We start from the raw sequence: 27,327 nt of genomic DNA, 5'->3' as shown, positions 1-27,327 counted from the left end.
CGAGGGTTCTGAGGACTTGTGCAGAGCAGCTGGCAGCGGTGCTCGGGCATCTCTTCAACCTCAACATCATTCGATTCATTCCAGTTCCCAAAGGAGGAGTGCATCCTAGTACTCTCAATGACTACAGGCCAGTGGTCCTGACCTCACAGGTCATGAAAACCTTTGAGGGACTACTAGTCCTGCAGCACCTATATACGCCCTCTGGTGACTCCCTGGACCATCTTCAGTTTGTTTACCGAGCTAAAGTTGGAGTGGAGAATGCCATCATCTACATGCTGCAGAGGGCCTACGCTCACCTGGAGTGCGTTCAACACCACCCTGCTTGCTGAGAAGCCAACAACCATGCATGTAGACAATGTAGATTACTTGTTACAAGGCTGCCAGTCCGACGTGGTTATGGGAAGCACTGGAGTACCCCAGAGAACTGTTCTGTCACCCTTCCTGTTCACCATCTACACTTCTGACTTCAGCTTCAAGAACATGCCATCTCCAGAAGTTCTCAGGTGACTCCTCCATTGTGGGTTGTATCACTGAGGACTCGGAGTACAGGGGTGTGGTGGAGAACTTCATCAGCTGGGCTGAACAACATCACCTTCTCTTGATCAAGAAGACCAACGAGCTGGTGATAGACATCAGGTGGAGAACTTCATCAGCTGGGCTGAACAACATCACCTTCTCTTGATCAAGAAGACCAAAGAGCTGGTGATAGATAAAAGGACGACCCCAGTACCCATCACTATCCAGGGGGAAGAGGACAATAATGACCCCTACAAGTTTCAGTGGTTTGACCACTCCCCCTTGATATCGCATTGTTGCAATGAGATTTAAAGGGGTCAAGTGGTCAAGCCAGGCTATCTCTTCGTGCAATGCTGTTTGGAATATCCTGGTGACACAAGGAAAGGTTATAGATTCCCATTCCGATGTCCCACGGACTGACACGGGTCATTTGAAATGAAATGACCTGGTGACCTAAGATGATGTTGTCATACTACCAGGGAGTCGGAGGTCAAGGAGGTTGTCAGGAAATCAAGAGTTAGAAGAAGGGGAAATGTACTGGATTGCCTGATTGAGGAATCATTATTAGGAAATGTGCCCATATAGAGCACCGAAGTCTGGCGCAAATCCACAGGTTTTGGCTATGAAGAATCAACTGACTGAGAGAAAACGCTATTGTTACTTGAACTACTGAATTAGTTACATTTTCGCTAGCCTCGGTACCAGGCTTTCATTTTTGTTGGTGCAAAAATTGAAAGCCTGGAGGAACGCATTGGCCGCTCTGGTCTAAAAGTGGGAGTCAACCCTTCCGGGTGGGCGTCGCTCCAAATTATGTGACGTAGCGCTGCACTAGGGGGGAGAGGAGGGGCCGGGGGTGACGGACAGATCGATGAGTTCCAATCAGGGCGTGCGCAAATCTCAGCCGCGACCCGCCCCTCTAGACCAGAAACCTAACACGTTAGCTCAGGCTACATTTTCGCTAGAAACAGACTATCATAATGAGTGACTGACTGTCTCAAACGATACAGAGACACCTCCCTGACAATAACGCAGAAACAGCTTGTTTATTTTTGGACCACAACGCTTATATGAAACGATTTTAAGATGACCTCAGGTTTATTCTTAGTCAGGGTGGTGGTGAAGATGCATTATAATCTACTTATAACACTGTTTAACAATTCTGGCACCTGACTTTGCATTGTGTGTGGACAGACTCTAGTGTGTTATGCAATAGCACATACCGTTTAATAGTGCACTTCAGCTACTCTTGCTAACCTTTGATCTGTGTGTTAGTGTGTAGAGACTGTAGATTACATACTTCAGTGACTTAGTGAGACCAAGACATACTTACTGGTAATGGAATAAACCAGGGGTTTTCAACAGGTGGTCCGTGGACCACTGGTGGTCCCTGGAAGTATTGCATGTGGTCCCTGACCATTCATTTAGTAATGTAGGATTTGTTAACTTTTTTGAATTTGAACTGAATGACACGGTGACCTATGATGACCACCCATATAGTCATTTACAGACAGGAGGTCAAGAAATTCAACAGAAAAACGGAGTAAGAATCTCAAGAGGGCGAAGTGCAGCGGATTGTCTGGTTGAGTCATTATTATTAGGAAATTATTAGTTGTCAGTGGACAATTGGGGGATGTATACACATGGGATGCATAGTTAAGTGTTACAAAAGCATTAATCGTAGCCCATATCCCATATCCCATATCCTCTGGTGTAGGAAATGGGCGTGCAATTGAGCCTCTCCAGACCTTAATCCGCCAGCAGGCAATTATTTTTTGCCAACGGCTGATTCGGTCTGGTTTATTAACCAGGCTACCTCCACACTGGAAGACAAACCTCAACTGAAAGTTTGATGGAACGCATTGTGTTTCCTGTGTCTTTGGAGCAGTTGGGTTCTATTGCAACCTGATATGGGGTCTATACTCATTCTACCACCACCACTAGTAATAACAATACTAATATTGTGACTATGATTACCAGGAAAAGCAAGGTACTTATTGGGGATGACTGTGGCTCTTCGGGTAGAGCAGCAATCTAGAAACTGGAAGGTCCCTTATTAGTGTGGTTGCCCCAAAAGGGGCAACCAGACTCTAGTAATTGTAACACTTTATTCATGCGTATTCTTTTTATTTCACAGTAGTCTTTTTTTTGTCGCTTTATACCTCCCACACTGTACGCTGTACGCACTTGAGCCATATGTCAAATTGACCGGAAAAATCGGGAATCGTGTGCTTGTATTTTGTTAAGAGAAATGTTGTATAGTTTAATTGATATGAATTTATTAGTGAATTAAATTTCCCCATTGACATGAATGGGAAAAGGCAAAAAATCACATTCAAGTATTTTTTCCTCGGAGACTGTAATCACTATAGTTACAAAACTTTTAGGGATATTTCTTAATTATGACTAAAATTAATTAAAATTATAATTTTATAGGTCGGCCTCATGGTGGCGCTATAACAGCCCACTTTACCTTTTGGCTTATAACTCTTGAACCGTAGGTCGTAAAATCAAAATATTTTTTTCCCTGGATTCCTTGGGTCATGACGCATCTCCCCATATAGGCCACGCCCATTTCCGCCATGATGGATTTTCCGCCATTTTGAATTTTGTCCAAAACAAACTTTTTGCTTTTCCTCCTACATATTTCGTCCAAATCTCACAGAAATCGGCACACATGATCTCTGGACATATCCGATTAAAACACCAGATGCAGAATTTTGGTAGTGCGTATCGTTCGGCCGTAATCGTCTTCCGAAGTTAGTAGGAGGGGCCTATATCACAAAAATGCCATAAATCACGAACGGAATGTCCAATCCATCCCAAATTTGAATCACATGTCCGGGGTGGTTCAATCAACCAAGTTCTAAAAGCAATTCCATTTTCATCCATAGGGGGCGCCGCAAATGCGAGAAATGTAACCGTTTGTCGCAAAAACATGAATTTCGGGGGTTAAATCCCCTCCGAATTACTTACGCATGATCTAAGGCGTGACTTGAAATTGTAATTGGCTGGCAATACTAGTGGGAGGGGCATATGTAAGCCACTGCGGCAACCACACTCTGCAATTTTTTAAAATTGCGAATTTTCTAGTTCCATCCCTGGCTTTGTTTTAAAATTGTCCTTGAGCAAGACATTGAAGCCCAAACTGATGAACCCATGGATGGGTCAATAAAATAACAAGTTTCTTCAAAAAAGACATATTAACTCAATCACTACTACTAACATTAATAAATTGAAGAATATCATTCATCATGTTAACTTTTTATATAAATGTAAATAGCTTTACTGAGACTGAAACAATATGCATTATGATTAGGGATGGAGCTCGATAACCGATACCCACAAAAATCGGAAAACAAGCTTATTGAGCACCCGTTATTAGTAAGCTTTAGGATTATCAATCCTGTTATCGAGCATAGTGGCCCATGATGGCATGTTTAAACAATAAAGAGGCGATCAAGAAATAAATGTAATCATCCATGCTGACACAAACATGTCTGTCTAAAAGTGTATTGATATCTGCTAACCAGCGCTTTTAAAGTGACGGTACACATATTAACCATGCAGTTAACAGTTTCTTTATTATTTTATTGGTAAAAAAGGTCAATTGCCTTCCGTCTGTTAGAAAGGTTCTATATTTGAAGGCCAAAATAAAAGGTACTGGTTCTGTTCAGAATTTATCGTCTCCTGTCATTAAACAAAATAATAGAAAATGCTCAATAGTGGGCTCAATAAGAACCCGGCTCGATAAGCCTGATCGATAAGGTGCTCGTTATCAATAAAAATGAACAAGCTCCATCCCTAATTATGATGTTTGCAATGGTTAAGCTGTGTGCTGATAAACCTCTTTGGAGCATGAGGTTTAGGATTTCACTTTGTACAACAAAGCAATGTATTTCATACATCAGACTGACCATGAAGCTAATAGACAATAGACAGCTTTTCCATACAGAACGAGAACATACATTTCATATATTTAATATATGACAAACTAAAATAAGTTTTATTAAATGTTTAAAAAGGTTTTATGATGTAAATATATTTAGAATCTATCATAGTTATACAATGTATCTGTAAAATACTATGTATTCATTTATTTATTTAAGCACACTTTGTGCCATTGTCTACTCTAGACAGATTGGCTAATGATTGCACTGCCACTAACAAAACAACTAACGGTTAAAATTACGACGGTACACAGTGTCTGGTGAATATTTTACATTTAGTCTACATTTTAGGCATTTTGCTTTAATGTGCTCAGGTGTGAACTTAAAAGACCCAGTGCCCCATGGGTCTAAAATGCAGTGCCACAGATAACTTCAGATTACAATCAACCAATAGATACCAAGATGCCAAGGTGGCATATAAATAGGGTTGCATATAGCTGTAGACCCGGGTTTCCAAAGGTGCCACACCTACAGTAGTGTTAGTTGTTCCTGTTTCCCATAGCTTTCATTAACTCGACAGCAGGTTTGAACCGGAAACCTATATGACACCTTGATATGTGTTTCCGGTTCAAATCTGCTCCTGAGACATTCAAACCATAGAGAATCAAACAGACATATGGGAAATGAACCAGAACAGGACATATCTCTGCTGTCACGAGGAAACAACCCGACTCCAAAATGTTCCTTTTTCAGGAAATGAAAAATATACATTTTTTCAGGAAATTAAGAAAACCTTATATTTTAAAAAACAAAGCAATACTGCCTCATCAAAGTTTGGGTTATGACTTTATATATTGTCAATGACTTCCATGAGAGGTTGAGAGGTGGTGGAGTTAGTTGCTTTAGACAGTTTGACGGTCCAATGGAGTTAAGTGGTTTTGTCCAAAGCACTATATTTTCTAAACAGCACACAGACATAAAGGTTGTGATTTATGCAAAAAAAAAACCAATAACCTCAAAAATGGAGATAGGTTTTCTCCTGACAGCAACACATATTATGCTAATAGCACTTTGTGGAAACCCAGGACTACACTTACAGACATAACTTAAGGTAGTGTAAGTGATATTTGTTGGTTAAAACTAAAATATTTTTGTTAAAAGGTTAAATCACTGTTCAGTAACAGCTGTCTCTCCAGCTCTTTAATAAACAGAAAACACAATTTAAGGTAGGCTAGGTGACAAAATGTCAGCCAATCAGGAGAGAGTAGCTATTTATGAGCTTAATTTCTTTGTGTTCCAGTTTCAATTTTGTCTGCTCATTTCTTTGTGTCATCTTTCTTTGTGTCATTGATGGATAATTTTGAATTATTAAGACATTGTTTGTGGATGTAATCATATGCCTTATGACTTATTTTTCATATGCCTTTGTATCTTCATGTCACGCTGTCCCACTGAGGTACATCTCACTTCTCCCCTAGGCAGATAAAGAATTGTTTTTCTCCCATTTGCCACAGATTACATGTGTATCTGTGAAAACTGTTGTTTGACCTTGCAGCAAGGCAGTCTTCATGTCTCCCCCTAAACATTATTTACGTCTTAAACGTTATATTCGCTTTCCCAATCTTGATTAAAATGCTATATTAACCGCGTCCATTTGGTGACACGGAGAGAGACATTTTGTAATTGGCTGTATGTGGATTCATTCTTTGTGCTCTCCGAACTAAAGTGAACTGGCTGAAACATCATAAGCTCCTTACTGGAAAATCATTTATTTCATGTGGATTCTTCTATTCTTTTGGTAATTAAAAGGTATTTTTCTAAAAGTATTTTACTTAAGGTATTATATTGATCTTTCTCCTAAAAATTAAACCTGTTAAAGCTAATTCTTAACTTAATAATATAATGGTTTATAACCATTTTTGTTACAGGCTCTCTGCCTGCACTGAGTATACTTTTTGGACTCTGATTACTTCCAAAAGTATTTTTACATTTCGAAGATAAGTTAGTATACAGTTCTTTATAAATTATAATTAATTATTATTTATTTGACAATTTGGTTTCTTCTCGACAGTTCTAACAGTCATACAATTCCACTTGTTTAATCTGTATCCTGACTGCATTCTCTATAGGCTACTGATTGAACAAAATTGGTATCCCTGTTTCAGTTTCTGAAAATGCATTTACTGTTTAATTAAAAGCTGGGGAGACATGGATCCTCCTGTTACTGCAACAAACACTATATAGCAATGAGTACTATCACAATATGGAGATTTTTAACACGTGTTAATGGGGGTTGAGGTGTTTGTCGCTGGGGTTATCTAATGGGTTCCACTAATAATTGCTCTTTTTCGTACTCGGGCGGCAGGCCCACGGTATCTCCAGGGGGATCAGACATCATTTCCTGTGCCCACCATCGCCACCACATCCGAATTCAATCGTGATTACATCTGCACTTTGCCCACAGTGTCACAGCTAATCATTTCTGAACTTCTGGCATCATCAATCTCAACGTGCATGTACAGTATTGAAACAGCTGACACTGCTGGCTTGAAACCATACTATAGGTAAGAGTGTTTCTCAAATATTTTAAGGGCTCCCAAAATAGGTCTACATATTTGGCTTCAATGGCCTGGGACCTTTTCTTTACACCAGGGAACGCCATTAATCAGTAATCTGTGTGTCAAAAGCCTAAATTATCCATAACCCATTCAGGACGGGAACCCCTTTCGGTGTTTTAAGTATTTTGTTATACTTTAGCTATTGAAAAATAGCAGATTCATAACTGGCACTGAGTGCTGCTATGAGCTTGTAGTTCTGCTATTTTGGACCCAGCAGGTGACAGGAACATTTTCTGTAGATGGCTATGCTTCCCTCTAGTGGCAGAAAGATGATAGAATAGAACTTTCTACTTGGTCTGTGTTTGATTGATTGATTGATTGATTGAAATATTTATTAACAGTTTGTAGAATTTACAGTACATTTTAAGCACAAACTCAATACAAAGACTGTTAACTGTGAGTGGACGACCCAATTAAGCATTACACTTGTTTACAACAGGGTCCACATTGTTCAATTCATCAAAACATTTAGAGACATACAAATAGACACTTCTATGTAGCTAAAGAACAGAACAGGAATTCATCATATAGGAAGCAAAAAGGGAAAAGATACATATACAGTGAGGGGAAATGGGGTGGGGGGGGGGGAATTCAGATTTTACAGAGGCCAGTTTCGAATTGCAGCCATCCGTAGGTGCCCTTTGAGAGCGGTTTTGAAGGAGTCAAGGGATTCACATGTCTTAATGACTGTTGGTAGGGCGTTCCACATTTTGGTGGCATAGGAGCGAAAATAATTTAGTCCCTTGTTTGTGCCGAATCTGGGTTGTACATGGTTTGTTGCACTCCCTCTGGTGTTGTGGGTGTGGACTTCGTTTACATTAAGGAAGTATTTAGACAGGTACATGGGTATCTTGGTGGTGTATCGAATCTTGTGGACCAGACCCATTGCAAGATGCTGTACTCTGTCGTCGACCCTAAGCCATCCCAGCCTGTCAAAGTGGGCAGGGGTGAGGTGGGTTCGGGGGGTGAGGCCAAGTAGGAGCCTGACCAGTTTGTTTTGGGAGGTCTGGAGCCTTGTTTTAAGGGCCTTTGAGGTGCTGTGGTACCAAGAGGTGGATGCATAGTCAAAGAAACCTTGTACGAGGGCTCCTGTTAAGGTCTTCAAGGTGTTTTTGCTGACCAGTGAGGAGGTCCTGTAAAAGAATCTTGTTCTTTGATTGACTTTTTTGATTACGTTGGTGGCCATCTTATCACCGGAAAGATTGGCCTCCAGGATGGAACCTAGGTAGGTAATTTGATCTTTTCGTGTGATAATATTGTCACCCACTCTAACCAAGAAGCCATCTGCCTTGCTGAGATTACTATTTGATCCGAAGAGGATGGATTCAGTTTTTCCCAGGTGTAAGGATAGTTTTTTATCAGCGAGCCAGGTGCAGATTCTACCGAGTTCAGAGCTGAGGGTCTTTTCAACCTGCAGTTTGTTCCTGTCCGAATAGTGTCTCATAGGGTTGCTTTGGGCAGTACAGAAACCCGTCTTCCAGTGACATCATCAATGGAGAATCCCAAGCTAATAGTTTCATTGTGCCATACCTAGCTATATCTGATTGAATGCATCTGTATACAGTAGACCAATACAGCTAGGTTCAAATGATCCCCTCCCCAGCTGACCCTCCATTGTCATACTGGGTTTGTTACGCCCCCATTTGATGACAAAAAACAGGTTATCGAAAATAAATTAAAAGAATGAAAAGGAAAAAAAATAATCTTCACTTTCCTACATTACTGAATGCATGATTCCCCTTTTTTATCTTCTTTCTCCCTCCCTTATTTCCTCTCTCTCCGTTGGGAGGTGGTCTCTGATCAGTTACCTCAAACAGGTGTTTATTTTTGCCTCTAACCCTGTGCTTTCATAGACTGAACTGCCCTGCCCCCTTCTCTTCCCCTGTTCCCTCTCTCCCTTCTTCTGTCTCCCCTTTTCTCCCTCTCTCTCCCTAGTCTCTGTCTCGCTTTCTCCTTTCATCTGAATGGAGAAACCGGCCGGTCCAGATCCGGCTGCCAGCCCGCCGCTGGTTGCCGGGGCTCCTGATTCCATGGGGGCCCGTGCTGTGGCCGGGGTTGAGGGAGACGAGACGCCGGCCGTCAGCTCCAAACTGTTCCGGTGTGCGTGGTTGCAGCGACTGCTACCTTTGGCCTACAGGGAGGAACTGTATCATGTCCTGCGGCTTACAGGCCCGCTGGTGAGTAGGGGAAAGTTGGGAGCCCAGCGGGGGGTGCCGTTAATGCTCCCCTAGTCTGCAGCTGCATCCACGCTGCCCTGTTTGTAGGACAGTCTGTGCACTGTACGATTTAACATGTATATGTGCCCTCTATCCCCATTAGACAAAACAGTACTTTTATCTGATCAATATTCTATTCCTGATGTGCATGGTCATATAATTTAAATTTCCCTGTCTTGTTTGTTTCTCCCTCTCCCTGTCTCCCTACAGCTGATATCTCGGATTCTCAACTATCTAGTGCCATTTGTGAATACCATATTCTGTGGTCATATAGGCAACGCAGAACTGGCTGGATATGCACTGGCCTCATCGGTATGACTTAATACTGCTATTACTACTACCACTATTTCTACAACTATTAATAATAAAAAATATTCACATTCACTACTGTAAATGTACATCATGTAAAATCATATGGAAAGGGAAGGGACAGATGGGGACAGAGTGGGGCAGAGGGGGACAGGGATCAGGATATTTGTGAGTTTCTCCTGTGGTAGGGGTCAGGGAGTGAGTGTATTCTGAATTGATGCTACAGTTTTCAGATGCAAGGAAGAACATATTCAAAGGTTTGACTGACGTACACACATTAAAATCCTCAGTGTTCATTTAACTATGTGAGTTTACCAATTAAACCAATTGTAGCCAAATGGACCCGTGCAGCTGTCATAGATGATTAGACTAAACAAAGTGTGAGATTAGTCTATGGGCTGCTGACCATGTTTGATGGTTAAAGGTATATTCAGTGATTTCACTCAAAAAACCTTAGGTTTCGTTTTTGGCTGTGGGACCCAGCCTTTCGTCCAATCAGGATAGAGAGTCAAAAACGAAACCCAAGGTTTTTTGACCCCCAGGGGTTAACTGGGGACAGGGAGGAACTCCTTATATGGCCAACACACTCTATAGTAGGGAGGATTATCACAACAAAACAAAAAAATAAGTGATATTTGAATTAAGTGAAATCACTGAATATACCTTTAATAAATCACTTTGTGTATGTAATTGTAACAATAATGAAAGCCGTGAAAATAATCACGTGAAAATTGATTTATTTTTTATTTGAATGACTCACTGTAGAGTTCCTAATGATGTGTTGGGCGGACAGTGCAGTGCAGATAAAGGAAGAGCTGCTCTTACAGGTTTCAGTCCAAAGCCAACTAGGATAAAGTCACGGTTCTGCAGGCAAGAGTCTTAACATAACTACTTAACTACATAACACTGCTTAACTACATTGCACAGTGCCTTACTTTTAAAGTGATGTGCAAAACGTAAAGCCAGTGATGCTGAGGGGGGAAAAGTCTAGACTGGTCTGGGAGGTTCTCGTCGACTATGATAACCTCAGTGTTGCTACAGTCCACTTCAAGAATAGCGTTGTCACTGTATTCAGTGCACACTGCACAGCACTCATTAGCAAAATAGACCCATGCAGGTTAGTCTTTGATATGAAAAAAATAACACTTAACCCCAAATTAATTAATAGCGGTTCTTCAATAGTCGTTACATTTATATTGACTATGTGGTGCAAACGTGGTGCAAAACTCGGCCAAACAGTTAGCCAATAAGGGATTTATACTGGCTTAGTGGCACAAAGGTGACACTCAGCCAATCCGTCAGGTTAGCCAATCAGGGAAGCTGATGCACACAGTCTCGCGAACACACACTGTCTGCCTGATCTGAGGGCCGACAGATACAGATATTAGTGTTTTTTATGTTCTCAGAAACCACTAATCCGTCCAAATTTGTCATTCGGCTCCACACAGCTCGGGGTCAGTTGAGACACACACTCAGAGTTCCAGAACATTTAGTTGGACTATTTCCAAGTTACATCCGGGACAAATTGCATGTGACATGAGGCACAGTCAGATTCTGTGAATTATAGCATAGATAAGTGCATGGCCCAGGAAATACTGCTATAGTCAGTCTCTGTGAAATAAAAGAGGTGAGGATGAGATGGTTTGGACATATGCAGAGGAGGGATAAGGGGTACATTGGGAGAAGCATGTTGAAGATGGTGCTGCCAGGCAAGAGGAGGCCCAGATGGGAATTAGCCTAAAGAATAAGGAAATCAAAGAAGACAGTCTCTGTCTCAAAATGATAGGAAGAGCACTGAAGTACAAATGCATTATTCCATGTAAAAACGTTGTTTTCTCTATGCAGAGTGTACCGAAAATAGCTATCTATAAGCTCACAAATGGTTGCAACCGTGATACATTGTGACTGTGAGGCTCACAGTCACAATGTATCAAAATAATAATATTTTTGTTCTGTGACATCGTTGTACAACGAAGCAAATCAGGCTTTGCAATAAAGAAAGATTTTGCTAAACTGATGGAGAGAGTGCTCAGAGAACAATGCCTAGGTTGAAAGAACAATGTCTGGATGTGAAAGCTTACAATGGTACTAACATGAAATTAAATTTCAACATAATCATGTAGTAAATGAAGTGAAGCCACTTTTAGAATATGCAGATGGAGAGAGTAAGATGACTCATCCTGTCGTCGCAAAACCAGAACAGGAATACATTTAGTTAATTTTCCTACATTATGGTGGTTCTGCCTGCCAGAACAGAAATGTAATCTGCTGGTTGATCTGCTCATACTGTACCTTAAGAGCTACTTTCTAATTCCACTTTCTTTCTCTCTTTTTCTTTGAAATTCAACTCATAAGGTTATTGTACCAGTTTAACCCATTTCAACATGACCCATTTCAATCCCTATTTTGGGCAAGTTATAGCCATTTTTCAATCCTTATTTTGGGCAAGTTATTATATATAGTTATTATTTTGCAATATGGCGACCACAGCCAGAGGCTACTGTATGTCTATCTGGGGTCCTTGGAGTGAAGCAGTTTAGGAAGCCAAGAGTTGCAGTAGAGGGGAGGTGAAAGTAGTGTCCAGTCTGACTGACCAGCAGTCGTGGAAAAAGTACTACATTTGTTTTACTTAAGCAAAAGTATCAATACTGCAATGAGGAAATACTCTGTCACAAGTAAAAACCCTGTATTACTTGAGTAAGTACAAAAATATTGGCATCAAAATAATACTTAAAGTACCAAAAGTAAAAGTACTCTATTATTTATTATTCAGAATGTCCCGTTTCACAAGTTATCATAATGTCTACAATGTATAAAAACCCATTGAAAATAGCAGATCTACAAGCTCACAACGCATTGCATCACGACACGTTGTGTGAGCTTATAGATCAGCTATTTTCAAATGGCCAACGCTGAAGTAGTTAATGTATGTTTTGTAATAATGCATTATTAAAATCTACAAAGTAACTAGTAACTAAAGTTTTCTAATAATTGTAGTGGAGTAAAAAGTACAATATTTGTCTCGTAATGATATTGAAATTTGGAAATACACCAGTAATGTAAAAGTACCTCAAAATTGTACAAGTATACTTGAGCGTAAAACCCAGCAGGGTTTCATGTGGTTACTTCCACTAGAGTGAGATCTGTTGAGTCTGTCCCATGCTGTCAACAGACAATATAACAATGCTTATGTAACAGTGATGGCCTAGTCGAGGCCATGAGGGACCGCAAGCGTTTTGTTTTGAAAAGAAAAGAAAAAAAAAAGCCTGGCGAACGAGCCAGGAAATGTGATCTAGGAGACAGTGGGACTGAACCTTGTATTTTGCTAACCAATAACGTTGCGTCGCTCAGAAACCTGGTGACGCAAGTGTTCTCCGCTGTGTTTAAACCTATGGCTCAGAAAGAAGATAAGAACGGTTCGAGATTCACATTCAAATTCCAGCACCTCCGTTTACACACTCAACAGTGTAGGTTTTGCCCAGCGTGGTGGGACCAGGGACACATGCTGTACAGCGAGTGTATTGGAGAGCAGCTCAAAATGACATTACACTCAACGAACTCGAACTGAGACAGTTCACACGTAGGCCTATCCCAATTTCAGGCAGATGGAAAAAAAAAACTGATTCATGCTTTGGGTATAAAACGGATTCATGCTTTGGGTATAAAACGGGCGTTTCAGGAATAATGGGCTGTCATAACAATGGACTCCCAAAACATGGGTTGTATTTTCCATCTATTCTAATTTTCCATTTTGTTTTCCATTTTGTCAGACTATCAACATGGCCATAGTAGCCACAGGCTTTGGCCTCGCTGCTGCTTGTGACACATTCATTTCTCAGGTGAGCACAGTACTGTATGCTACTATTATAATAATACAACAATAGTTAATAATGGCATCATAGTGCCACCCATGGACAGGGTTTAGTATTGAACTGATATAAAGATGCCCAGACCTTACAGGATGCTTGCTCTTCTACTAGACCTATGGCAGTAAGAACATGAACCGTGTGGGAGTGATCCTCCAGAAGAGCATGTTGATACTACTGCTGTTCTGTCTGCCCTGCTGGGCTCTGCTCATCAACTCACACCGCCTGCTGCTCCTCCTGCAGCAGGAGGAGGAGGTAGCCAGGTAAGTTCACACACAGATGAGACAATAAATACTTTGACAAATTGACCCTTGGTCAACGGAGAGATTGCGCTTCTGGTCTCCAGGCAGCAGGATACTCTGCTACAAATGCATCCACACATATTGTCATTTCCATGATCTATTAATTGGACACCGTATCTCATTCTTGGGTCAGTAGAATGCATGCCTTACAGTACTGTACGTGCATACTGCATGCAAGTAATAATAATGGTTCCTTCTGAATAGAAATGGACAAAGACACATTTAAGGAAATAAATACAAAATACACATTATTTGTACTGAAGTGATAAAAGGTTTGTACTTTTCTAGAATTGCCCAGCTATATGTGATGGCATTTCTCCCTGCTGTTCCAGTGAGTGTATTTTACTAAACTTCTCTGCTGTTCTGTAGACTACAGGTCATTTTGTTATTACAAAGTATACTATACGCTAGCTTAATTTAATTTGAATGATAATACCTACAAGTCAGTGTTATGTACAGAACAGTATTAGATATAAGAACTGTGGCCTCAGCTGTGGAAATATTTAAAGGACTCTTAAAAACTAGTCGGACAGGCCTTTTCATAGCCCTATTTGATTACAGAGTTTGTGTTGTAACATAGGCCTAATCCTGTATTCCTTTGTTAAATTTCACCGGTTTGGTTGATTGATTTTAAATGCTTTGGGAGAACATATTCCTGGAAAATATATTTGACAGGAATTTCAAATGATCTCAGATGAAGATGAAGGTTCAAATCTACATGTTAATGACTATGAGTGTGTTTGTGTTTGAGAGTTCTGCTGTCTTACAATGCCATACCCCCCCTACAGGCTATGTGCCTGTATGAACTACAGGTTGTCTACCTTAAGAATCAAGTAAGGGTTCATTACTACGGGCTGTGTTGAGAAATACAAACAACCTCTATTAGTAATATTGACTTTGGTCTGACTATAACCTCCCCTGTGCGCGACTGTAAATTCTATTTTGTTTTATCGGACAGGGGATCATTTTGCCCCAGATGTACACAGCAGCAGCAGCCAACATCGTCAACTTGGCTTGCAACTACGTTCTGATTTTCGTCCTGGAGATGGGCGTGATGTAGGTGTGCCCATGATTTGCTCTTCCTGTCCTCCTCAGACTTTTTCCTCTCTACATAAGCCTAATTTACACTTCAGCAACAAAGTATCGCTCTACCAAAATAACGTTTATTTAAACTGAAAATGGCATAAATGATTCAATACCAGAGTGGTGACCGTTGGGCACTCGCCTACTTGGAACGATGCAAGTTAGAAATGCATGCCCAGCCCCACCCACTTATTATGTCTGTGTCCCTTTTATGCCCATACAGTATATTTCTTTATCAGGCATGCCCAAATGTGGAGTCTATGTCAGAACAGGCCAGCTCCATATATGGAGTTCTAGGGGTGATTTTGGCTAATTTGGGCCCTGTTCAGAGCCTGAGTAGGGGCCCTGTCCAGAGCCTCTAAAGCGGTGGCCTACTTGGAATGATGCAAGTTGGAAATGGATGGCCCAGTTATGTACCTGTGTGTGTGTGTGTGTGTGTGTGTGTGTGTGTGTGTGTGTGTGTGTGTGTGTGTGTGTGTGTGTGTGTGTGTGTGTGTGTGTGTGTGTGTTTGTACTTACAGAGGATCTGCAATAGCGAACAGCCTCAGTGGGATCACCATGTGTCTGCTTCTCTATGGTTACATCCGTTGGAAGAAGCTTCATAAACAGACATGGGCAGGTGAGATAACAAAGCATGCATAGTCAATATGTCATGCATGCCACACACACACAAAAACACACACAGAGATGAGCTATTAAAAAAAAAAACACAATAATCTCTGTCTTCTATTGTGTGTGATTCTTTGGCTCTCCATCTAGGCTGGTCCAGTGAATGCCTTCAGGACTGGGGCTCCTATATGCAATTAGCCATTCCCAGCACTCTCATGGTATGCTTCGAATGGTGGATCTGGGAGCTGGGCAGTTTCCTTGCGGGTCAGTATTTCTGAGTTTGTGTTTGTGTGTATCCTGAGTCCTGACTTTAAATATTGATTTTATTTTATTATTATATTGTTGTAAGGCAATTATAAGAAATTGTGTCAAGTGTTAATGGATTCTATATGGCGTTTTTGCTCTGGTGAGTCTGTCTGCCTGCCTGTGAACAGCTAATCTTGGGCATCAATGTAGTGATTTTAGTTTTGACAACAGTAGAATGTATGCTCTTTGCATGCTTCCTGATCTTTACGCATGATGAGGGTTAAAGTAAAGCAAGTTAACTGTGTGACAACTTAGCCTCCTACCTCTTCTCTGCTCCAAGAAATGGTAACAAACTACATATCCATTGTGTATTGCATTGGTTTTAAATTAATTTGTTACTATAATGTTCATTCACATATTACGCAACACATTATGGAGTCATTTCCTATCACACAGGTGCAGAGCCACGAGTCAGCTGTAGTCTGAACGTCAGCTGTAGTCTGTGCTGCTTTTCTTTAAATGAGAGATGCCATCAGACCCAAAACGAAACCATTGGTCCCAATGTATCGAGTTGTGCTTGAAATGTACTGTAATTCTCCAATCTGTTAATCAATCAAAACAAGTAAGCTTGGTGTGTCAGGGCCCACTCTCACTAGTGATGTTAAAAAATCTAAATGGCCAAATGAATGCCTTGCAAGTTGCTTTGAGTATTTTGGTTTCACACATATTTGTTTTGTACAGGTGACAGTGTCTCAGCAAAAATAAAAAACTATATGCATTAATACTTAAGTGTGATTACTGTTGAACCCTGAACATTCTCTCTAATACAGGGGTATTGGGAGAGGTGGATCTTGCGGCCCAGTATGTATTGATGGAACTGGGAGCCATTACATATATGGTATGATTTGTCCATTCATTCTAACCACCACCTATCATTCTATCACAGTGGTTCTCAAAGTGGGGTCCGGGAACCCCCAGAGATCCTTGAGGGCCCAAATCTAGGCCCATAAATCGGCCATTTGATAATGAGTTGTGAGTGAGCTTGTACAAAGAAAAACATACAAAGGTATTGGAGAACACCTTTAAAAGTAACTGACCTCCGGTATCAGTTCCCTCTAGGTGTCCATGCAGCTGCCTGCGTGCGTGTTGGAAATGCCCTCGGGGCTGGTGACACTCCAAGGGCCATCGTTACCTGCAGAGTGGCTCTGGCTTTGTCAGGTATGAGGAACAGAGGCGCGCATAGACAAATTCAGAAACGGGTCTCATAGGCGGAGACGACCTATCTGCGGTGTAAACTTGCAGGTCTGCTACTACATTGAATGGTAGAGTGACTGATGTTAGTCTGCTCAAACGTTACTCTTTTACCAACACTAACTTTACAAAGATGCCCAGTACTGTAGTTTATGGCTGCTCCAACAGTAGTGGCACCATTCATCTTTGAAGAGAAACGGAATGTCAAAAAATACCAGAGCCATAGAGTAAAGGTTGAGACAAAGCAGTGAAAGGTCCTGAAAGATACATAACATCAGTCTTACACAATACCCAATATTTATGTTGTATGAACACAAGGCTGCGTATAAAGTACAGCAGCCTTGTGTTCATACAAATAACATTAACCCCTTAGATAGCATTTCTGTTGGCTTAGATAGCATTTGACACAGACTTATAGCATGTTATATAGACAGCACTATAATTGTATTGTATATAGTCATAGCACGCCATAGTACATATGTATAGCATAGTAGTGAATATGTATAGTTTATTATGTATAGTGTATGTAGAGTTTCATCATATAGATATTCCACTGTTACCTTCTTAGCTTACGCATGTTTCATGATAAATGCTTTTATGTGATGTATTCCCATGCTTTTGTTCTTGCTTAAATGTAAATCGCTCTGGATTAAGAGCGTCTGCTAAATGCCTAAATTGTAATTGTACAACAGTTCATCCCGATGTTCTGGGCATCTTTGTAAAGTTAGCGTTAGCAAAAAGCAGGTAAAAGAGTAACGTTTGAGCAGACTAACATCAGTCACGAGTTTACACCGCAGATATGTCGTCTCCGCCTACAGGAAATAAGTTTGCTGCGACCATGAGACCAGTTTCTGAACACACACACACACACACACACACACACACAATGTTTTTTTCCCCTAGGCATCCTTGCTGTGTTTCAAGGTGTTGTTATTGCTGCCTCCAAGTCTGTGATTGGCTACATATTTACCTCAGATGAGTGAGTAATGCTTTATTTATACTCTGTTCATAAAATACACAGAAACATGTTCTTTTTTATGTTCATATACTTGTTACCTTATATGGAGTATAAGTAACAAAAGAAAGTGTACATATTATTACCGACAAGTTGAGGTTACAGAAACTGAATTTCGTCAATGTCAATAAATGTAAATGGGGAAAGCCTATAACTTCAGGCTGGCCACGGCCAAAACAAACAAAATTTCACCCTACCTGAAAAGGAATCAAACTAAACATGCACTAGCGCATTTCTCAATGCCACCCGTCTCCTGCAGTATGATCTTATTCTGCTTCTGGCTCTTGGGCTTTGCTTGGCATAGTCAAACAAAGTAAAACAAAATAATAATAATAATGCTAAAGTAGAATCCATAGCAAACTAATCAAACACGACACTGGAGGCAAGCACAGAACTGACTGACACAGTGTTAAGCAGGCACGCTGACAGTGAAGTAGTATAGGCTAACGGTCGGAAACGACGTTCGAATGAAAGGGACTCAGTCCGTCTCAGTGTGAATGCCCTATTAATCTCAGGGTTTTATACTGCTCTGGCTGATTAGGAAATGACACCCAGGTGTGTCTCCAGACACAAGCCACTCCTCTGATCTCCACTCCACCCTCCAATCACCACAGTGCACTGAAAACACTCAAGAGGGACACAGAATAATAATAATAATAACAATAATAATAATAATGACCACAATACATATAATACATGAAAATAATTACAATGTCTCCTTTCTACATCTGCAGAAACATTGTGGCGATCGTTTCAGAAAACCTCACACTTTACACTTTCTTACAGTTCTTTGATGCACTAGTGGTAAGTTTTGAGGACTTGGTTTTGTGATATTTTCGCTAAATATGTTCCTCCAAGTCAGCACACGCTACAGCCTCCTGGGGGCCTGTTTCACGAAACTTGGATTAGAGATTAAGCCGGGATTTAACACATATCCTGGCTTAATATATCCTGGATCAGCGATTAACCGGTTTCATGAAAGATGGTTAATCTTGCCAGATTAATTTAACCAGTTAACCTGGATATGTTGAGGCTTGATTCGGTTTCATGAAAGTGATGCTACATTAGTTACCGTGGAAACTAATGCTTCGGATTTAGCCTGCTCCGGACCAGGCTAACAGCCAGGTTTAAACTAATCCTGATGTCTTTACTGTTCATTAAACGCCCAATGCATTCTCAATGGCAATAGCACAAACTTTGGCATGCTACTAGTCCTACATACTTACACCTAGAAACCCCATTCAAACCTATTTAGGTTCATTTACGGTGGACATGTTTGCCTGAAAAGGAATCTTTGAAATGTTTCATAGTTTTAGAAATATAGTGCTTTAAAATTCGAGACATTTATAGGCAGATAGTGGCATGTCAAAAAATCACTTTCACCTAGAAACTCCATTCACACTTTGTAAAATTCAGTTTACTGTGGAGACAGATGCTGGAACTTTTTACTTTGAAATGTTTTGTAGTTTCTGAGTTATTTAATTTAAGCAGTCAAACTGATCACAAACCAATGATGTTTTCCAGACTTATTCAATTATTATGGGTTTATGTTGCCTTATTTGTATCGGTCTGCATTAAAGGACTAATTTAAGCACTATATAAAATCAAATAACCAAAATATATAGGCTGCACAACATCATGACAGCTTGTGAGCTTGTAGATCAGCTGCTTTTGGTGAATGTTCCCCAGAATAGGTTTGATGTCATGCAAGTGCACGGTTAAGAAGAATTATTATATTATATTATATTATATTATATTATATATATATATATATATATATATATATATATATATATATATATATATATAAATATTTTGTAAAAGTGAAAACCACTAAATATTACCATTACTCATTGTTTTACAACATATTACCATTGTAACATTTCACCCACTATTGAACCCATGACCCACAGTTCACCAGTCTGGCCCCTGTCTGGACAACAACCCCCTTCCCCAAAGGTAGCTCCCTCAGAGGAGGGAGTTATGGCCAAATATCACAATGCGACAATATCATTATGCTTACAATATTAAGAATTCTGTTTTAAGTTAATAGTAGTGGTAAAATGTAAACTATATTTTTGGGGTAGTTAATCATTCAGTCTATCCACTATTGAGAGTATGTTCTCTCTTTAATTACAGCAGCAGTATTTATTTTAGAAGCTTAAGTCCTTGTATCAGTAAGTCTTGAATAATTAGTAAAGATACTGAGATATACAAAAGGGGGCAGTAATGCAACTATTAAGGATGCAAACTACCATAATACCGCATGAAGAAGAAGGATCAGTAAATCTGTGTTCTACAGAATGGGTCTAGAGACAAAAAGTCAGGCTATCTATTCAGCCAGGCTTGCTGATCCCAGCTCGCCAAATCCGCCAATTCTGAGCCTCGCTTGGCTTTAGTGGAACAGAATAAACCAGACTGTAAAGACCAGGATTGAAAAAGCCTGGTTTTGGCCTAAATCCTGGATTAGTTAATCCAAGTTTCGTGAAACAGGCCCCCTGGACTGGTGAGAGTCGTGAGACACTGGCGATTCGTTCCATGTGTATATAACATTTCATCCCTAGGATCAACCTGTCCAAAGACCAACCAGTAGGGGTCAGTATAGTGACAAGACAACACAAGTGTGTATGTCTAAAACTGGGAGAAAAAGGGGAACATTTGTCAAGAAAAAAAGTAATGAAGTCATATTAAGTAAAATATCCTATCAAGCCGTGAAAGGAAGGAATTTTCTCGATCACTTTGTTAGGTTTGTGCTTCTCTTATTTATTTCTGTGTATCTTCAGTGTGTTTGCTCTGGGATCATGGTGGGTGCTGGAATGCAGAAAATTGGTGCATTGTCCAACTTGGCCTACTATGTTGTAGCGTTGCCAATAGGAATAGCACTGATGTTTGCTGCCAACCTCAGAATATTAGGTAATGCTTTGCTTACTGTGTAGTAGATTATTATAAATGTACACATGGCATGTATAAAGATTGTCAAAAAGAATTACCAGTATTTCCATTTACACTTGCACAGAAATACACACACACGCGCACGCACGCACACACACACACACACACACACACACACACACACACACACACACACACACACACACACACACACACACACACACACACACACACACACACACACACACACACACACACACACACACACACACACACACACACACACACACACTCTAATGTCTCCCTTTGTTTCACTACTGCTGTGGTTGTGAATAGGCTACTCATTTTGATATTTTCCTGTGTGTGTGTGTGTGTGTGTGTGTGTGTGTGTGTGTGTGTGTGTGTGTGTGTGTGTGTGTGTGTGTGTGTGTGTGTGTGTGTGCGCGCGCGTGCATGCTCTCCCTGTGTCAGGCTTTTGGGTGGGTCTCTTTATTTGTGTCATATTTCAGACCACTTTCTTCCTTCTCATCATCTTTAAACTGAACTGGAAGAAAGTCACAGCGGAGGTAGGATGTCCCCTAAATCCTATAAAACCCCTCAATATGATCATATATCAAACCTGCCTTAGCATTTTCATTTTCAAGATTTCTCTTTTTGAAAACCAGATGACACCAAACACTCAATCAAAAAAGAAAAAAAAACCTCAAGCTTACAATAATCTGAAAATCATACAGTCTCTCACAAGCAAAGATTCGTAACTGAGTGCCAAGCAGGGAGGCATTGGGTGCCATTGTTATAGTCTTTGCTATGACACGACCAATCTCAGGGTGGACACTCTAACCAAAAGGCCACTGTGTTGTCGAAACCGGTCAGCATCTTTGGCGTTTTATTGTTTTTAAAATTGTAATAATGTGCTAGAAGTTTGCCCTTTGATGGGACCCCATTTTCATATACATTATTTTATTTGTGTGTTTCCTTCTGGGACTGGCTCTCATGTGCCTTTAAAGGCACAAGTGCGAGCTGGCAAGACAAAGATTGTCACGTCAAACTGTCCTGTTATTCAGCTGGTGACAACAATCCCTGATGTGTCTGACTGTCCTAATACAGTAAGTGTTATTATTTAATAACAATACAATACTGATCTGTGTCATTTAACCAATTGAACCCAGGCATCCGTATTCTGGTGGTTGTGGTAGGTGGGGGGAATTAGCAGAAAACTGCTGATCTACAAGCTATTTTCGGCTTGAGATTTGAGGAAGAGGTTTGGTCACACGATTATCCTTCTTATAATGGTGTGACAATTGATGTATGTATTTTTACATAATGTTTATTATCAATAAAGGGGTCAAAGTCAAAAGGTACAGACATAGACAAGAGGGAAAGAAGAGGAGCAGACCAAGTACAGAGCCGACCCCAGTCAAGTTTACTATGATATGGTTAACTTTGTACAATTAAGAGTTAACTAGAAAAAGTGCCCTTCTGGGCACAGGGGCCTGTTTCACGAAACTTGGATTAACTAATCCAGGATTTAGGCCAAAGCCAGGCTTTTTAAATCCTGATCTTTACAGCCTGGTTTATTCCGTTCCACTAAAGCCAAGCGAGGCTCAGAATTGGTGGATTTGGCGAGCCGGGATCAGCAAGCCTGGCTTAATAGACAGTCTGGCTTTTTGTCTCTAGACCCCTTATGTGGATCACAGATTTACTGATCCTTCTTCTTCATGGGGTATTAAGGCAGTTTGCATCCTTAATAGTTGCATTACAGCCCCCTTCTGTATATCTCATTATCTTTACTAATCTATTCAAGACTTACTGATACAAGGACTTAAGCTTCTAAAATAAATATTGCTGCTGTAATTAAAGAGAGAACATACTCTCAATAGTAGATAGACTGAATGATTAACTAGCCCAAAAATATAGTTTACATTTTACCACTACTATTAACTTAAAACAGAATTCTTAATATTGTAAGCATAATGATATTGTCGCATTGTGATATTTGGCCATAACTCCCTCCTCTGAGGGAGCTACCTTTGGGGAAGGGGGTTGTTGCCCAGACAGGGCCGGGTCATGGGTTCATGTAGCATGCCAAAGTTTGTGCTATTGCCATTGAGAATGCATTGGGCGTTTAAGTTAAATAACTCAGAAACTACAAAACATTTCAAAGTAAAAAGTTCCAGCATGTGTCTCCACAGTAAGCTGAATTTTACAAAGTGTGAATGGAGTTTCTAGGTGAAAGAGATTTTTTGAAGTGCCACTATCTGCCTATAAATGTCTCAAATTTGAAAGCACTATATTTCTAAAACTATGAAACATTTCAAAGATTCCTTTTCAGGCACACATGTCCACCGTAGGATGAACCTAAATAGGTTTGAATGGGGTTTCTAGGTGTAAGTATGTAGGACTAGTAGTTGGTGAAACGTTACAATGGTAATATGTTGTAAAACAATGAGTAATGGTAATATTTAGTGGTTTTCACTTTTACAAAAATAATAAAAAATAATATAATATAATATAATAATTCTTCTTAACCGTGCACTTGCACGACAGCAAACCTATTCATGGGGAACATTCACCAAAAGCAGCTGATCTACAAGCTCACAAGCTGTCATGATGTTGTGCAGCCTATATATTTTGGTTATTTGATTTTATATAGTGCTTAAATTAGTCCTTTAATGCAGACCGACATAAACATAAACCCATAATAATTGAATAAATCTGGAAAACATCATTGGTTTGTGATCAGTTTGACTGCTTAATGAACAGTAAAGACATCAGGATTAGGTTAAACCTGGCTGTTAGCCTGGTCCGGAGCAGGCTAAGTCCAAAGCATTAGTTTCCATGGTAACTTATGTAGCATCACTTTCATGAAACCGAATCAAGCCTCAACATATCCAGGTTAACTGGTTAAGTTAATCTGGCAAGATCAACCAGCTTTCATGAAACCGGTTAAGCACTGATCCAGGATATATTAAGCCAGGATATGTGTTAAAGCCCGGCTTAATCTCTAATCCAAGTTTCGTGAAATAGGCCCCTGGTCTCCACCAGGAGGATAAGAGAGTGTGTGATGTTTGGCAAAATGTTTAGAAGTAATTTAAACATGTTTGTTTGGGTTTATTTTGTGTGTGTGTGTGTGTGTGTGTGTGTGTGTGTGTGTGTGTGTGTGTGTGTGTGTGTGTGTGTGTGTGTGTGTGTGTGTGTGTGTGTGCGTGTGCGTGTGTGTGTGTGTGTGTGTGACGCAACTTGGCCTGTTGTTGTGCCAACATGAGGCTGATTTGAAAACTGCCAAGTGGCATTTCTTCCTCAGCCTAGTGGGAATATAATAGGCATGCAGTTTCACCGCAATCGGACGCTGCGTTGAGGAGTTGTGGCGATTTGTACAAAACGGGCTACTCCTGAAAACTTTAGAAGCCAATTGTAGTCAATCAGGATGGATAATTATGAGAAATCAAACAAATCATATGATCACATGATTATGGAGAGCATGTGTACCGATTTGCGTGAAATTTGGATAAAATAAGTAATATTAGAAAATGTGTTTTATATATGTCGGCCTCCTGGTGGCGCTATAAAGAGCACATGTGAAAAATTCTAGGCAAAGGTTTTTCCTTGGCCTCTAGGGAGTGTGCATACAAGGTTTTACCCAGGTGGGCAGTCAGCCAGATATTTCGTGAAGCCTCATTTGAAATCGGTAGTTCATATAATGGCCTGTTGTGGCGCTGGACTGGACCCAAAAAGCCCCATAGCTCCATAGAGGCCCATGTATTTTGGCCCAACTTCACCTAGACTGTATTACCTTAATAAACATCGTCATGAATACTTTCTTCTTCCAGTCACTATAGTTTAAAGTCTCATTTCTAATGTCATAATATTCTTTTTGGAAAATTATGGTCCCATTAATTAAAAAAATGACCATAAAGTCGCGTATGTTCTGAGGGGCGTGGCTACCGTTACAGTCTATGATCGGGATTCCCCTCCCACTCAAGAGTCTTCTCCTCCCACTCGAGTCAAAATAAAAACCAACGGAGAAGAAGGGGGGAAGTCCCGCCTCGTTGTCTGGGCAGCCAATGACCAGCTGGTACAAAACGGAGCCAGCCAATGGCCAGCTGGTACCAAACGGATCTAGACTTACAAGCATTTCATTTCAGGCTTCATTTTACGTTCATGTTAGACCCGCGGAACGCTTTGTCCATATTTTTTACAGTCTATGGTTTTACCATAGACTGTAGGGTTTTACACAGATCGGTGCAGTTATAGTTAAAAACACAAATCGGCCAGTTATAGCGCCACCATGAGGCTGAGTTGAAAATATTCAAGTGGCATTTCTTCCTCGGCCTAGTGGTATTGTGCGTGCAAAATTTCACGGAAATCACACGTGTGTTGCAGCATTTTGTTTGAAACTGAGCACTCCTGCGAACTTTGGAAGGCAATCTTAGCCAATCAGGATGTAGTCTGAAAAATCGGAAAGACGTTGAATGGCTCTAGACTAGAGACTGTGTACCAATTTGCGTGATGTTTGGACAAAATCTGTAGGTGTACTGTCAAAAAACTTTGGGGCAGAGGTTCAGCTCTGGCATTCAGGGAGTGTGTGTGCAGAGTATGGCCGCGATCACCAGGAAGTAAATTCTGGCACCCCAAGATATCATTCCGTTTCGATCATTCTTTTTTAGGACACATCACACAAGGTTTTGTTTGTTGTGGTATTGTATTCTCTACCTTTTCCCTTCTCTTAAAGGCCCAGCTGGAGGGTGATGGATTTCCTGCTGGCTACAGCGCTGTCAGCACCCAGGATCGGGATCTGAAACCAAGGCCTGAGATGGATGGCAGCAGCAAGGGCCTCATGGAGACACAGGGAGAAACAGAGGGTGGTAAAAACACACCAGGCATCAAACCCAACTCCAAGCTCTCTGGCACTCAGCTGATCATCCGACGAGGACTCGCCCTCTTGACCACAGTTCTCATCCTGGCTGTAGGCATTACTGTGCACTTTGTCTTCCCCCCACCAGAGGTCTCTGCTCAGAGCAGGAGCAACTTTACCACAGACTGGGCAAATAACTCCACACCAACAGCTTACCTGGAACTGACCACACACCCCTAAGCAGTATTGAATGTATATGTCTTATGGTTCTACGATCACAAGCGGAGCCTTTTAGCCACGTTTCATACATTGTAAAACTTTCATTTAACAAAACAAACGGTTAATTTAACTCTGAAACTCGAAACTGAAAATCGACTTCTCACTCAAGTGAGAAGTCGAACTGAGCAAGCTTGTGGCAATTGATTGGCCTGTGACCCAGCAAACATATAGTGACAATTTTCTAATTTTATTTCTACAGTGAAAACAACTGAAAAGGTTTTTCTATTACTAGTACGAACTGCATGTGGGAAAAAGCCAGTATACAGTACAGTGTCAAAGGATACAGCATTCAGTTCTCAATTCACCATGGCAGCTTTGAGAGACTGAAAATAGATTAATAGAGTCAGAAAGTTATAAAACACAATGTATCTTCATTTTTACAGTTGATGAAACTGTCTTGCTGTGGTTGGGGTGGTACAGTGGAGGGTGGGGGTCAAGCAGGAACACAGTTTATGGTTTACATGGTTTCTTATGTTTCAAAATAAACAAAGCTGGCCTATTTTGGACTCATACATGGGAGAAAATACATTTTGAGAGGTCCAAAAATATGTACAGTATCTAAAATACATTTTGTGAAAATATAATTCCAATATAAAATGCCCAACTGTATGTTTGACCAGTTTCTATGAGGTAGTGAAAAACCTTGACCAATACATATACTGTACTGTATGCAGTGTTGGACACACTACAGCTCATTCTTGATAATTGAGATATATCGTGTCCTATACCAAAACATTTCAAATTATTACTTAGTACTAGTCCAATAAGTCCATACCCATTTGGGGATGACAATATATATATATTTATTTATTTTGCTAAATGTGGGGGTTGAGTGTATTGTGAGTACATTTCACCCTCTACCGTCCTTCCTCTGTCAGTAAAACCTACTTGAGTAGGTTAATAGATACATTAACCTACTTACACATTTCGGCACCAATTCCATCCTCAACTTTTGGTGTGTCATGACACACCAGCAAATCACAGAAGAATGGCACACCTTCCAGCCAATCACAGCGCCAATCTTGGTGCCATACATGGTCATTTTTCGGCAGTTAGTGTAGGCCTATATACTTATAGCTAAGCTTAGCTACAATCCAATACCGTGTATAGTATAGACATAGTTCAAACTAGAACTGTACTCTGTCGAGTGCCTACTTGCGTGTTGCACACAAGTAGGCCATAAATGGCCTACTTGTGCACAAGCAGAGCGTGCAAGTACTGTCGACCGCTACGAACTTTCAAATCTCCTTACGTCATACGCAGCCACGGCATACGCATAAAACGATCCAAGTAACCACAGTATACTACTTTTCAACTTACAAATTACATATACATATATACAATTTACGTATACATGTATATACAGTATGTAATCTGAAACAA

General features: G+C 40.5%; 2 protein-coding genes across 2 annotated transcripts in view; both read left to right on the top strand.

Moving 5' to 3' along the window:
- The window catches only part of LOC310876386 (ferroxidase HEPHL1-like), a 260,954-nt gene that overhangs the window by 179,276 nt on the left and 54,351 nt on the right, over positions 1-27,327 (top strand). The gene's annotated exons all lie outside the window — the stretch shown is intronic.
- LOC310877419 (multidrug and toxin extrusion protein 1-like) lies at positions 8,986-25,905 on the top strand (the record flags this gene model as incomplete). The annotated part of the gene is made up of 17 exons (XM_083791256.1): positions 8,986-9,198; positions 9,448-9,549; positions 13,317-13,385; positions 13,527-13,675; positions 14,003-14,045; positions 14,503-14,547; positions 14,673-14,770; positions 15,319-15,416; positions 15,557-15,670; positions 16,483-16,550; positions 16,762-16,870; positions 17,807-17,882; positions 18,653-18,722; positions 20,702-20,831; positions 21,282-21,376; positions 21,818-21,916; positions 25,543-25,905. The coding sequence occupies 17 exons, from the start codon at positions 8,986-8,988 to the stop codon at positions 25,903-25,905; spliced, it is 1,941 nt and encodes a 646-aa protein (XP_083647382.1).

The sequence above is a fragment of the Protomyctophum parallelum genome (genome assembly GCF_964188405.1).
Source record: "Protomyctophum parallelum genome assembly, chromosome: 1".
Lineage (NCBI taxonomy): Eukaryota > Metazoa > Chordata > Actinopteri > Myctophiformes > Myctophidae > Protomyctophum > Protomyctophum parallelum.
This window is presented reverse-complemented; position numbering and strand designations above follow the sequence as displayed.